Source organism: Drosophila elegans, unplaced genomic scaffold, assembly GCF_018152505.1.
Source record: "Drosophila elegans isolate 14027-0461.03 unplaced genomic scaffold, ASM1815250v1 contig_208, whole genome shotgun sequence".
Lineage (NCBI taxonomy): Eukaryota > Metazoa > Arthropoda > Insecta > Diptera > Drosophilidae > Drosophila > Drosophila elegans.
Window position 1 is genome coordinate 23,402,782 of NW_024545578.1, and position 13,526 is coordinate 23,416,307.

The 13,526-nt window shown below is 40.6% G+C and overlaps 2 protein-coding genes across 2 annotated transcripts in view; one reads left to right on the forward strand and one right to left on the reverse strand.

Annotated features, from left to right (window-relative positions):
- The first annotated feature begins 1,063 nt into the window (after nt 1–1,063).
- LOC108143170 lies at nt 1,064–1,646 on the forward strand. The gene has a single exon (XM_017267415.2). It carries the CDS (start codon nt 1,172–1,174, stop codon nt 1,523–1,525), a length of 354 nt encoding a protein of 117 aa, XP_017122904.1. The 5' UTR covers nt 1,064–1,171; the 3' UTR covers nt 1,526–1,646.
- A 322-nt stretch (nt 1,647–1,968) lies between these two features.
- LOC108143237 (glypican-6) overlaps nt 1,969–13,526 on the reverse strand; it is a 41,710-nt gene continuing 30,152 nt past the window's right edge. The window contains exons 2-8 of the mRNA XM_017267535.2: nt 10,237–10,401; nt 9,656–9,890; nt 6,790–6,946; nt 6,196–6,462; nt 3,885–4,456; nt 3,655–3,824; nt 1,969–3,404 (exon numbers count right to left, since the gene is read on the reverse strand). Coding sequence (XP_017123024.1) covers nt 2,944–3,404; nt 3,655–3,824; nt 3,885–4,456; nt 6,196–6,462; nt 6,790–6,946; nt 9,656–9,890; nt 10,237–10,401 — 2,027 coding nt within the window. The 3' untranslated portion in view covers nt 1,969–2,943. The remainder of the gene's footprint in view (nt 3,405–3,654; nt 3,825–3,884; nt 4,457–6,195; nt 6,463–6,789; nt 6,947–9,655; nt 9,891–10,236; nt 10,402–13,526) is intronic.

Consider the following 13,526-nt stretch of genomic DNA (forward strand, 5'->3'; position numbering starts at 1 on the left):
ACAGATATTCCGACGGATGGAGCGCCTGAGATCTCGGAACTGTTTCGTTTTGCCTCGATCTCGGAGTTTCCACGCTCTCCAACTAGCCGGCCCTATAATTGAATGAATGAATTTCGGTACATAGAAAAAAAATGTTTACAAAATTTGTTATCAATTTGGTATATATTACATATTAATGGTTTGAATCTAAAAATATAAATCCAATTTCTCAAAATGTATTTGTTGTCGGTGGAATGTCCCAACTCGAAGCATAACCTGTTAGAACAAAAATGTAGATTAACGAATCAATTTTTGTATTTTGAAATGTATTTTAAGGCAATCATTTGATTGTCTGGGTTTTGTTTTAATTAAGATTGTCTTTGTATTTAGAGGTCCATGGAGGACTATTTAGACACACAAAAACCAAGTTGGTTAATAAATAAAAAAACCTTCATCAAAACCTTATAAAGAAAAGTATTTTAAAGATTTTTAAAATAATTATTTATTTTTTTTTTTAACTTATCAGGAATTTTATTTACTTTTTAAAGCAAGATAATCTTTGAGTATCTCCAAGAAAATGCAATTTCCCAGGCTTGGCCACACGTTTTAAGTTACTGCACTTCAAATCCTACATTTAACTTCTCTGTTTCTGAGCATTCATTCTTTTCCTTCGGTCGACTTTGTTAACATACACTCATTTCCAATTACCAAAACGCCAACACATTTTATTTCTTTGATTTTAATGTCAACAAAGGTATGGCAACCTGATAAAGAATGGTTTGCAAAAGAGTTTTACCCTGTTTTTTATACCCGTGCAGAGGGTATAATAATTTAAGTCAATAGTTTGCAACTTAGGATACATTTCCTATCCTATAAAATATAATGTATATATTTGATAAGCATTCCGATACCAAATAAACAAAATTAAAAGTTTAGTCTTGAAAATAAGCAACAGACAGTATTAAAGTATAGTTTCATTAGTTTCTGATTAGTTTTTTGAAAACAATGCCTACCAAAATACGGTTGGCAAATAAATGGAATTTTCTTACAATTTTCCTCTGTATAAAAAACATTGCCAATATATAGAAGGCTGAGGTTTTACCGCTTAGTGTTTCAAATTAGTAGAAGCAACAAGACGATTAAAAAATCTCCCAAAATTGAACTCATAGAGAAAGATTTTAAAACAGTGATAATGTCTTCTTTAAGTCCATCGGAGAAACCGAGCACAAGCTCCGACTTGCAGAAGCAACATGAAAAGGAACGAGAGTGTTCTTTAGCCGAGACCCAGAATTTTGATGAGATCGACAAGCGATTGGAGATGCTTTTGGCCCGTGTAACAACTCTCGAAAGATCGCTGAGCAAGTTGAACTTCACCACTCAGCCATCTTGCACTGCAGGAAATCGAGAAGATACCGATGAGGAATTAGAGGGCCTTGAGAACGTATTGAACGCCCAGGAGCGTCTACTTTCGGACTCTGCGGATGGCGAAGATATCGAAGAAAAGGAAGGGGTCGATCCTATCCAAGATTTACCTGAAGAAAATTAAACAATTAATAAGTGCTTATAATGCTTTGAAGGATATTAAAATATCTATTGTTGTTGTTAGTTAATGGCAGAAAATAATTGAGAACGGTGTAAAATAATAAAAAGTACAAGTAGCATTCAAATTAACTCATAAAATTTTTCCAAATGTCTTTGTTTCCCTTCATCAATTTCAATTAAATTTTAACGCATATTATTCCTGGAGCTTGTCAATTTTACATGAGAATTTTACACACGTATTCTACACAGCTTACTAGCGCCATCTACCACTGGTAATTTTTCAGGTTGTTGGCAACGCCGTTTATGTGTAACGGCTGTGTATTTTAAATTATGAAATTTGTATATATATAATAGATTTAAAATCATTTTAAAAGTTTATTATTATAAACGAACCACGATCCATTAAAAATGCCAACCCAATTTCTTTGTTACTTTTTGTATTTTTTCTTTTTCGGTTTGTTTTAATACAATATATAAAAACTAATAAAAAATCAAAAATAAATATAAATATGTAGGTTTACTCAGTTTAGTTTGAAATGCGCTTAATGGCTGGCAAAAGTCAGGGCTGTCTACGAAAGATACAAGTTACAAAAAGCCGTGGCTCGGACGCTTTTCTATGGCCATGTCAACGTAAATTGGACTTCAGTTTTTAGATTTATCAGTTAGACTACAGTTACAAATTAGTTATTGCTGTTCATGTTGGGGCTAATTGAATTCGTGTGATGTTGCAATTTGCTTGTTACATATGCGCGTATGCATAAATATAATACAAATTAAATATGTAAGTGTAGGTGTGTTTTTGCTTAGGTCTCTAGGGGCTAAAGTGTTTATAGTTAATTTTTGCTAAACGATCACATTGAACAGGCACTCCGCTCGCACTCACACTCGATAAAATCACTCACTCCGCGACACTCACGCATTCACACTGGCTTACAATTACAATTTCGCACTTAGACTTAGAGTGTGGGGGGCAGGGGCTTTTGGGGCTTACTAAACTAAAATGGGCTCGTTACGTATTCTCTCTCCTCCTCTAATTTCTTGTTCTCCTAACGCGATTCGGTGTCGAAACGCTTACAATCAGGCTTTTCTCCATTTTACAGTGGCTGAAGGTTTACAAAAATGGAATACTAGATTTAATGAACTTTGTTTCTGCTCATGATTCATAAGCTTAATGTCAGGGAATTTAAATCAATTACAAATTCGCAAATTCCTGCCGAGGGTAAAATTCGAAAAAGGCCTGTATTTTCTGGATTGCGTTTTGATTGCTTCTATCAAAAGTTTTTATAAAATTTTGGACTCGCATTTCGTATATAAGGGTTGCATGTAGTTCTGCTAATAACATTTTGCTTCACGGATGAATGACTGAGAGGTGTAGGTGATGCAGCCGTGCTCCACCTTGGCTGCCTTTCGCACATTGAGTAATCACAGCAAATCGGCGCAAACGCCGCCGAACCACGCCATATAAAGCGGCAGCAGATAAACAACCAGAGCGCGACGCAGGGTCATCTTCTCCGGGGCGTCGGATGATCGATTGTCATCGCCTCCGTTGGCCTCCGAGTCGCCATGCCCTCCATCCGAGTCCTCCTCGTCGTCCTCCTGCCGGTGTTCCTCATCCAGATCGTTGTGATCGTGGTCGAAGTGGGTGGTGTGGATGAGCGGATTCTTGTCGTCACCTCCGCTCGTCGGTCGTGATGTGTGCGTGGGCATGTGCGACCGGCCACCGGCGTCCTCGTCATCGTCGTTGTCCGCATCCACCGAGGGACGCTCCACGTCCGGTTTGTTGCTCGGCTCGAATGGTCCCAGGCCTGAGCCCTCGTCGTCGTCCTCGTCATCCTCGGAGCCGGATCCCGAGCCTGCTCCACTGCCCGCATATGGCAGTTCTTCTGTAAAAACCATAAGGGAGTCAGTAAACTGATTGCAAGGGCGGCAGAGTTTTTATATTTTATTTAATTCACTATTTATAGAAATTTTCATTCAGAAATTTGGAAAATGAATTCAAAAAATCTTTAGAATCAACTATCGAATATTATATAAAAACTGATATATCACAAAAATCTAATTTAGTAGTATATGCTACAAAATGAAGCATTTTTAAAACATTTTTTGTAAAAAGTTTTACGCAGATAAACTCACCTTGTTCGGTCCACTCTACATCCTGACCGTTGTAAGCATTTCGCAGATGAACGATGGCATTCTTTAGGTGGCTAAGTTGTGCGGACATCTGAGCGGTTTGCTTAGTGCTGGCAGGATTTCCACTGAATTCTGGATTCGAGCCGTGCTCCGTGGTGATCGAGTGCATATACCTGAGAGAAAAGTTAGGTTAAATAAAGCTCTATTCTTTCTATAAGAATATTTTTTCTCACCTGTCGATGGTGTGCCCATTCCAGCACATGCCGTCCACGTCGGAGCTGGAGGCTATATCCTCGTTGCTGCAAACGGAATGCGGCAAGTTGGACCAGAACTTCTTGTAGTCCTTCACCCGCTGGCGAATGTCCCTCACGATCCTGTCCAGAATCGGTTCGCGTCCTCCGCCACCACTTTCGTTGTCGTCGTCATCGTTGTCGTCGCGATTGTTTTGCTGCTTGCGTCGCTGCTGTTGTTGCTTGCGTCGTTGCTGTTGGCGCCTGTTGTTGCCACCACCGCCTCCGCCTCCACCTCCTCCGCTGCCTCCTCCATTTCCGGCCTTCCCAGCTCCCTGCTCCTGAGACTGCTGACCCGAGGAATCCTGCGAGCCTGGCTCGGCGGCTCTGCGCTCCCTCAGCACAATCGCTTCATCGAGAGCGTCATCAATGTCTAGAGTATCCGCCTCCACAGGGCTCTTTGCATTAAGCACTTGGACTCCTTGCATTTTGGGGCTAATGGAACGCTTCATTTTCTTCAGCTTGGGCCTGCCGCAGCCCTGGAACACTCGATTGGTAATGTCCTGGCCAGAATCCTGCAAGCAAACCAATGTTGTTTATTAGATATTGTTAGGAAATGCATATGCATATAGCAAAATTAATAGAGAAAGTAAATATTTGGTATTTAAGAATACAAGTGTAATACAAGCAAAGATTTGAATTACTTTCAAACAGATAACTAATGTGTCTGTCTTGAAGTCCCTTAATAATTATTTTAAAAACAAACTGATTACACTTTAAAGTTAATATATTAAGCTTGAACCAATGGAAATAATCGTCTAAATGATTTCATTGACCTTACAGAATCAAAAAGTACCAGCTTTTTAAAAATATATTATATTTAATGAGAATTAGAAAGTTCCAAATCGAAATGACTTTTGGAAACCAGTTGCGCGAGGAAATCACATAATTTCCCATACTCAACAGCAATTCCATTCACACCCCACTGAGTATAGCCTCTTAATGGCTATTTATAGCTAGTTTTTATTGACCCATTCCATAGATAAGAATTGATTTCAGCCGGCTACTCATTAAGAGCCACTCAAGCGACCAGAGACCCCTTCGCAAAGAGTCAACTCTCGACAGAAGCTCGCGCTTCGTCTGTCTTATCAGCACTCCTATATCTCCTGTGTTATTTCTTTCTATGGCCTCTTCCCAGCAGTTTACAGTTCATATAATTACGCAGGTTGGGTCAGGTTGGGGGTACGGACTTTGACGCCCCAAGTTCCCTACGACGGTTCATCATAACTGTCGACCCGACCGTGCGATGGCAATCATCAAAAGCGGTTCGTCGGTTCAACTAGAGAAGCCGAGACACCGGGCAAAAAACTAATCAGAATTAAAATTGAATACTATTTCGCATTTTGCATTTTTGGCCTTTTATGGGGCCGTCGACCAACAACATACACCGGCAAAAGTAAACACACATTAAAAGCCAAATGCCGAAACACAAACAACAACAGCAATAGATACAAACAAAGGCAGCGAATAAGAAGAACCCGCAGATGAAAAAAGAAATGTATAAATTTTAAATGGAAATATAAATTAAATTCATATGCGAGCCAAATGTTGTGCAAATAAATCGTAAAAATGGCAAACAAAACAACACAACAAACGCGGTGGTGACGATAGGTCGGGCGATCCAAACAGAGAGGTTTAAAATATTGCAGTAATCAAAATTCAATAAATTATGGCCATCCATCCAAGTGTAAATTATTCTTTTGCTTTCTGTGTAAATGTCGTGCATAATTTTTGAGTTATTTTTGATAGAAAATTTATGCTTTTGTATATTTTGGCATTTAGTTATGAATTTAGTTGGCGATGGTGGAGGATGAATCATGTTGAATTAATTGAGTCAAAGTAAGTGTACTCTAAAATATCTATGAATGTAAACTGGGAAAACTATTTACATATATTTATTAAAAATTAAATTATCTATCAAATTAAACCTTAGAACAGAAACTTAAGTATTAAGCTGCATAAATTTCTTCTAACGTTGAATCTCACATATCAATCGCCACGATCTCCTACGGTTTTCCCCTTGAATTACTTCGGGACTCGTTTGAAATGTATGCGAATTAACTAACCACGCGTAAACCACTCTGACACACTGACAGTTTTATGTGAGCATAACTTAGAGTTCCACTGCGAACGGGCCAAAGATTTAGCTAACCAGCAGCTGCTTGGCCCAAACGAGTTACAAATTGCGATTGGTATATGCAAATGCTAATGATAATGATCCCAGCCTATCCAATTATCCCGCCGTAGATCTCACCTGGAAGTTCATGATGGCCTCGGATATCTTTATGTTGAGTGGTTCCACCACCATCACAATATTGAAGGACCCGAGCAGTCGCTCAGCCACCTTATCCATGGCCATGGCGAAGTTCTCCCACTCGCCGTCGAACTCGTGCTGGTAGTGCAGGCATCCCTTGATGACGTTCACACAGTAGTTGGTGCAGGGCTTCTCCGTGTAGCCCTTGCAGGCGCCGCAGTGCTGCATCTTGGTCAGAGCTCCCGTACAGTCGGCATTTAATCGGACCTAGAGGTTAGGAAAAAAACAAATTTGAAATATTGTCATATTCTGTGAAGAAGTGGTTTTTGCATTTAAAACCTTAATTTATTTAAATTTTTAACACTAAGGTCGTTTAAAACCATAAATGAGTAACAAGAAAATGATTACATTTTTATTATTTACATATTAATTCAATTCTTTCAAATATAAACATGAAATGACAAAATTATTTATCACCACTGTCAACCATAGTCTTTATTAAGAAATTCTTCTTGCCAACTGATTTTAAAGTGTTTCAGTGAGAGTTCTGACTTAGGTTGAGCTACAGGTCTTGTACAACTTTTCTTGACTTACATTGAGGACCTTTTTGGCCACCTCGGAAGCCGTAGTCAGTGCCTGTCCGTAGGTGCGCGTGGCCACGAAGGATCGCTTGATTTGGACGGACAGCTTGTCCGGAACATCACCGAATGGCTTGAGCTCCTTCATGTGTTCGCTGACGCATCGCATGTAGCTGGAAATGCAGAGATGGGTGGAAAATGAGAGCGGAATGTTGGGGAAAATATTTTCATTGGGTGTGGTGGCGGCGGAAATTTGCTCTTGTAAATAGCATGGCTCAACGCCATTGCCTCCGCCCTCGACTTCATCTTCATTGCATTCTTCTCCGCCGCCGCAAAACTACAATTTTTATGCGGAAAAATCATAAAAATAGTTGCTCGCCATGTGCTGGCGTTGTTGATGTTTTTGTTCCCCTGCATCACCTCTACGAGTGCATGCCTAGTCCTACAGTTTGGCCATCAAGCATGACAGTCATTGCACTTGTACGGCTGCTTTCGGCCCTCACTCTCACTGCCTTCGCCATTATGGTCAAGAAGTCGCTGGTCCCCAGTTGCCGTCACCCCTCTACTTAGGCTAAACAATTTAGGAATTACTGCAGTTGCATTCGCAGAGGTGACAGATCAGTCAGGCGGCAGCACCAGCTGCTGGAACTGCCTGATGAGAGGGAAGTTTGTGCAGTTTGCAGTGTCAAGTAGTCACATACGCTAATTACTTAAACTCGCAAAAAAAATTTAAAATATTAGTTTTCTTACTAAACGTTTTAACAGAAACGACTCAAGCTGCTTTAAATACCTATTAAGCTTTATTTATTAGCATTGCTTAATAAGATGTATTTTTTGAGATGTTTGAATGTTTTTTCATTTACGACTATTTTCAGTGGTCGCAAATAACTAATTAGCTAAAGTAAGAAACTTTTATCCACCACTTAACTTTTACTAACTCCTTTGCCAGAAACTTATTCCCTTATTTGTAATGCCATTCGACGCTTCATGTTTAGGCCATATCGCATATCAGTGTCGTATTGAAACACCCGTTGACTTCTCATAGTTTTCCCCCTGATTGATCCAAACCCCTCATATTTGCCATCCAAACTAACTGCTTGAGCTACCCCCTCATTAAACGTGCAGGAGTACCTTGGTTCTAGGTCCAGCTGGAACCCTATGTTCTGTGATCCATTCTGAGGGCAAAACCATCGGAGTTCTGGCGACCGACCAACCGCACAGAGCAAACAACAGCCACAAACAAATAACCTCCCTGTTATGCACAAGAAAAAATAGTCTTTACTTCTTGAAATCTTTAAATCTTTAAATTATGTGCAAAAACCCAAGACACTTTAAGCTTTGTTTTTTGTGTTTATTTATATTCAAGCATCAATATGTTTTAATCTGTTTTGGATCGTAACTTTTTATGATATCATAATTCTTAACTACAGAATTTTTTTTTTGTATAAAAACTGTAAATACTTTCGGACAGTGCAGAAGGGGCAGGAGGCAGGCAAGTGGCGGCAATTACGCGATATCGTTGTTGTCGTTGCTGCTGTCCAATGGCAATAAACGGACAACGTGCCAAAGCACGTACGACAAACTAAAACGATGACAATAAAAGCGAATCGCTGGAGCTCCAGTTGGATTTGGAGTTGAAGTTGGAGTCGGAGCTAAAGACAGCGGCATCAATTGGAAAGCGCGTGGGTAACACGAGCCCTTCAAAGGGGGAGTGGCCGGGACGGGATGGGCCGGGCCGAGACCGAAAGTTATTTGGCCAAGTCGCCGGTTACCGGAGACTCGTTCCAAGGCAATGAGCCAAGTGGGCGCAATTTTCGCTTTTTTTCCTATTCACCATTTTGGCGGAAATGCGAGCAGCTGACACAGGAACTGGCATAAAGTGCGGTTTTTGGTTTTGGCTGGGTTATGGGATTGGATGGAATGGGAGTTGGTTGGTTTGGTTTGACTATGTATGCTAGTTGCTGGCTTGGAATGGGTTGGTTGGGATAAATAAATCGCAGTAGGTAGATTGGTTGTAGGACGAAAAGAAATGTAACTCATGTGAAGATAATCTGAATAAATAGCTATAGGCTGAAACTTATGGGATATTGGTTCAGCTTCTTTTATAATTTGTAAACCTGAGTTGATAATCTCTTTCAACAGAATACAAATTTATATAGTTAAAACACTTAAAAAGAGCTTTAAGTTCATATAACTAATATATAATATATAATAAGATACTTTTAATCGTTTTTGGGTATCCTATTTCCATAACTACTGATTTTTAAAATATACAATTAGTTTTGTAATCGGCACGCTGCTTTGAAGTTTTTGAGTAACGAAGCCGTTTTAATTGTGCAGCTTCGTGCCGATTACAAACCAAATCGAATAAAGAAAAAAAATTATTTTTTGGTGAAATAAGAAGCAGTCGTCACAAAATTTTTTGAAGTGGAAGGTGCGATCCTCACGTTAAATTTACCTCGACAAAATATTTTTTCTTTGACAGTTTTCCATGCTGGCTACATATTTTATATTCAGCGTTAATTAATAACCTTTAGTTATGCTTTTCTAGATCGCCTTTTAGTCAACCGAGTAAAACTTCCCCACAACTTCCTCATTTTCGCTTTATCGTAAGTGTTTCAACCGCAATCGAAAAATCTGGCGAAAACAAGAGCAACTTAAACTCGAGGAGCGAAGGAAAGAAAAGCTCATATCGGAATCGCTAACTGAAATCGCACACCGGCCGTGTCAAAGTTTCGACTTGACGGGCAGTCAGTTAATTGTCGCCGGTCGACAGCCCGAGACACTTTGCGGTTTCACACGTTTTGTTTTTGCGAACCGGCGGAGGTTTCCAAACTCGGTCCCGCTTTGCAGCCAGGGTTTCGATTTCGCAGCCTACTCACTTTTCATCAAATGTGTACTGGGTGTTCAGCACGGTGAACATCTTTTGGTACAGCGTGTTGAAGAACTTGTCCATGACCTCCAGCAAATCCACGCGGCCGTTGGCGAAGTAGGTCTCCAGCTCTTTGAAAAGGTCCGAGAAGACGTACGAATTCCTCTCGTAGATGACACCGTAGGTTCGAATGAACATGCTATTGAACTGAGTGCGCGACTCTTTGAGCAGGGCGATGAAAATGTCTGCAAGCGGAAAACCAAATTAGTGAAAAATGCATCGATATTTAATTGTGCGCTGCAAAGGGGATAAGAAGCGCACATCCGCTCAGGCCGACTCAATGTTTAGAGTTCTGATTTTATTTCTGGCCTGCATCCGCTGGCAAATAGAATGCAGCCACATCCGCATTGTCGCCTGCCACTTGACATTGTCAGTAACTCGAGAGATCATGTATCCACATAGATCATTGGTCTGTGTGAGGGCAGAACCACTTGACACCCGAAAATCTCTAATCGGTGGCTTCTGTGGCACTTTCAAGTGGCTCGTTGACGCAACGATCGCTGAGTTGAAGTTGAACTGACGGAGACCTACCTTTGAACTTTGTGGCCTTGCTGCCCAGGATGCCAGACATCCGAGATATCTGGTCCTTGGTGTGTCCCTCGAGTTGCTGGCGCGACTGCATCGCCATGCGGGTCTCCATGTTGTAGGTGCAGCAGGTGCCCACCGATGGGGACTCACAGTACCGAAGGACTCGTTCTGGAAAGGGGAAAAAAAGATAATTAAAAAATTGATTAATTAGTTACTAAAGTAAAAACATTAAAGTTACTGAAGTCAAAACATTCATTTCCTAAATACCTATTACATTACGTTTCCATTAGTTATATATCCTTATATTTTTGATAGAAACTTTGCAACTTAGCTGCTGAACCATTTCTCATACCACAGAAGGCAATAATTCACACTAATTTAAAAACAATTCTCACATAACTGCTGCTTCTGTTGCCTCAAATCTAGTTAAACGATTTTCGAGGTGTACAATTCTACTGGCTGCTACTTGTTTGCACTAGCATTAGACCGATTTCCAGATGCATTTGGGCCGAGAAAGCCTAATGTTGCATCGCTGCCAGCCACGAATGAAGGTTTATCAACATTCCAGGAACTCGCACTGGAGTCGAGTGCAACTTGCCACTTGACATGGTAACCAAATACCAAATACCGAATACCGAAAACCAAAGTCTGACCGGCTAACAGCGATTCTTTGGAAAAAAACAAACGAAGCGTAGCTACCGTCGAAAGCAAGTAACCCGAAGCAGAACCTGAAAACAAACTCAGCCTATGGCCAATAGAAAAAAGACGGATACGGGCGTGGCGGTCTAGAGAATTCCCAGTCCCTGGCTTTTTTTTATTTACGCAAACATTTAACACATTTTTTGAGAGAAAATTAGAGGAAAATATGCATTAGTTCCCTGCAACGATGAGTTTATTTTGGGGAGACTACCTATTTTCCCCCAACTTTATGCGATGTTTTTATAGCCGCCCCTGTTCCTTGTTTATTTAGACAATTCCCGGGCAGAGAGAGAGAGAGAGGTGGATGGCAGATCGGCCATCGAAAAGTTCAACACTAATTGAAAGCAAACAAGTTGGAAGTTGTTTTTCGGCTCTCGATCCAAATCCAAATCCAAATCCGAATCGGAATTTGTATTTATATTCCATTTCGTTTTTTTGTGCGCTCATAAATTGCCGCTGCCCAGTTAAATGCATCATCTGCTGTGCACACATACCTTCTAGTATATGGAGTGCAGCGCAGTTTGTTTATTTCTTTTATAAATTTAGATACTTTAGTGTACATTTTTCGACAGCCGAATGTAAACAGAGTTTACTTCCATTCGCTCGGCTCCATTGCCCCATAATTTCCCCAACTTCCTCGTTTTATTGTCTGTGCTCGGTTCCGTGCTCCGTTTTATGGTCTTTACTAATTGTTATGTTGCACAAGATATGAATTGAGTGTGGCACCAGCTACGGACTCGAAAACGACCCAGGCGCAGACCCTTGCGAGTCCTGCTGTCTGCGGGGGCTCCCTATATCCTGGGGCTTATCTAAATTGGCTCGCTGTCTGTGGTTTCCCCTTTTAATTGTCTGTCGCGGGGGTCGTTGTTGGTCCTATGTGACCGGCATGCCAAATGTTTGGCTGGGATTTCTCGGTTTAAGACCATTTGAGTTAATTGAAATTGTGGAAGATAAAACAGCTCAAGATTTGATGGGAAAAATATAGTCACACAACGAAGATAAGTGAAATCGACAATAAACAAGTGGAGTTCATTGGCAGTATTGGGAATGTATTTTAATAAAATGATTTCAAACGAGATATTTCATTTGTTATTGTTATAGAAAAATGTTGAAGTGTATGAATTATGGCTTATTGCTCTTTTCAATCGGGCCTTCATCAGTCCATTAACTTTATCCGAATTTTCCCGTTAGGATCATTGTACCATATTTACTACACCTTTCCAGATTTCTATCCCCTTTTCAAAATCCATTAAAATGCCACGCAAAATGACAGCTATAAACTAAACCACACACAAACACAAACACACATGAATTTGGTCACCCCTCAGATGTCCCTAGATCTAATCGATAAACCGTAACTAAAATCTACGATAGAATAACATATCGGTATTAAAGTAACGCCAATGATTCTTTGCCAGCCATTTTTATGAATTGCAGCATAATTTTGCCGGCAGACAACAATGGGAAATGGGAAAATGGGAAAAGAGGCAGCGGGGGATCCCAGATAACAAATGTTGCCAGGCGGCAACTTCGAGGGGGGAAATCACCAAAAAAGGAAGCCGGAACGACGAAGGATGGAAGGTGTCATGAGCATAATAAATGACCTCAACTTACCGATATGGCATTTTCCCTTTTTATTCTAGCTGACGCTGTGGAAATCACCCCGTTGTCTAATAGAAAACTTTGGCTTTGCTTGGCAAAAAGCAGAAGGACGACAAACAGAAAAAAAAAACAAGTAACCGAAAAACCACCCAGAAAAGTGGGTGGCAGAGCCGCATACACCACTCCCACCCCCTGGGAGAGCTGGTCACATGTTTTCCATTTCCACGCGCAATCCACTTAGTTACCAGGAGGGTGGCAAAGGCGCAGGAAAAACTCCCAAAGGACACTGGAAAAAAATACTATCCAAATTACAAGTTTACTCGGAGACTCAATTTTAAATATTTATATTAATATTAAAGTCAAAATTTATCTCAAAACTTGAGATTTAACCAAAAGTATGGGCTTTTTAAATTTAGCTGGACCGACTTAAATACAATTTTAATTTTAAAATTATTTCTCTTTCTGTTCTCAGTTAGTATTTTTATCCCACCTCCATGGAACTTTCGAAAATAGTATTTTTAACATTCCCAAACGTGCAATCATATTTTTCTGTGCATAGCGACCCACCAGTGGATGTGAAATTTCATTTCAAATGATTTACTGTAACGATCAACAAACGCAGGAATTGCCCCAGACAGACGAGTCAACCCCCGAGGGCGGTGCTTAAAAGGGTGCGAAAGTTTAGCGAGCGTATCGCAGTCAATATCCAGAATATCCAGCAGCGATAAGTTCGGGGTGAGTGGAGAATGGGAGCTCAGGAACTCCCAGCAGGCAGACATCTCATATCTCTCCAAGGTTAACTTTAAGTTCATCTCTTTGGTAGTCGACGAGGACTCTTTAAAAGTGCGAAAAGTTGTCCCTAGTCGGGATGTTCAACAGGATGCTTGACACCAAAACAAAACCCGCCTGGAAAACTGCACCCCCTTAGGTTAAAAACAAAGAAACCAAAACTGTCGGTTACCATGGGTGCGAAGGGGAGATTTTGTGGCTAG

Coding starts and splice junctions, on each gene's coding strand:
- LOC108143170 (XM_017267415.2), top strand. CDS start 1,172: ATGTCTTCTTTAAGTCCATCGGAGAAACCGAGCACAAGCTCCGACTTG.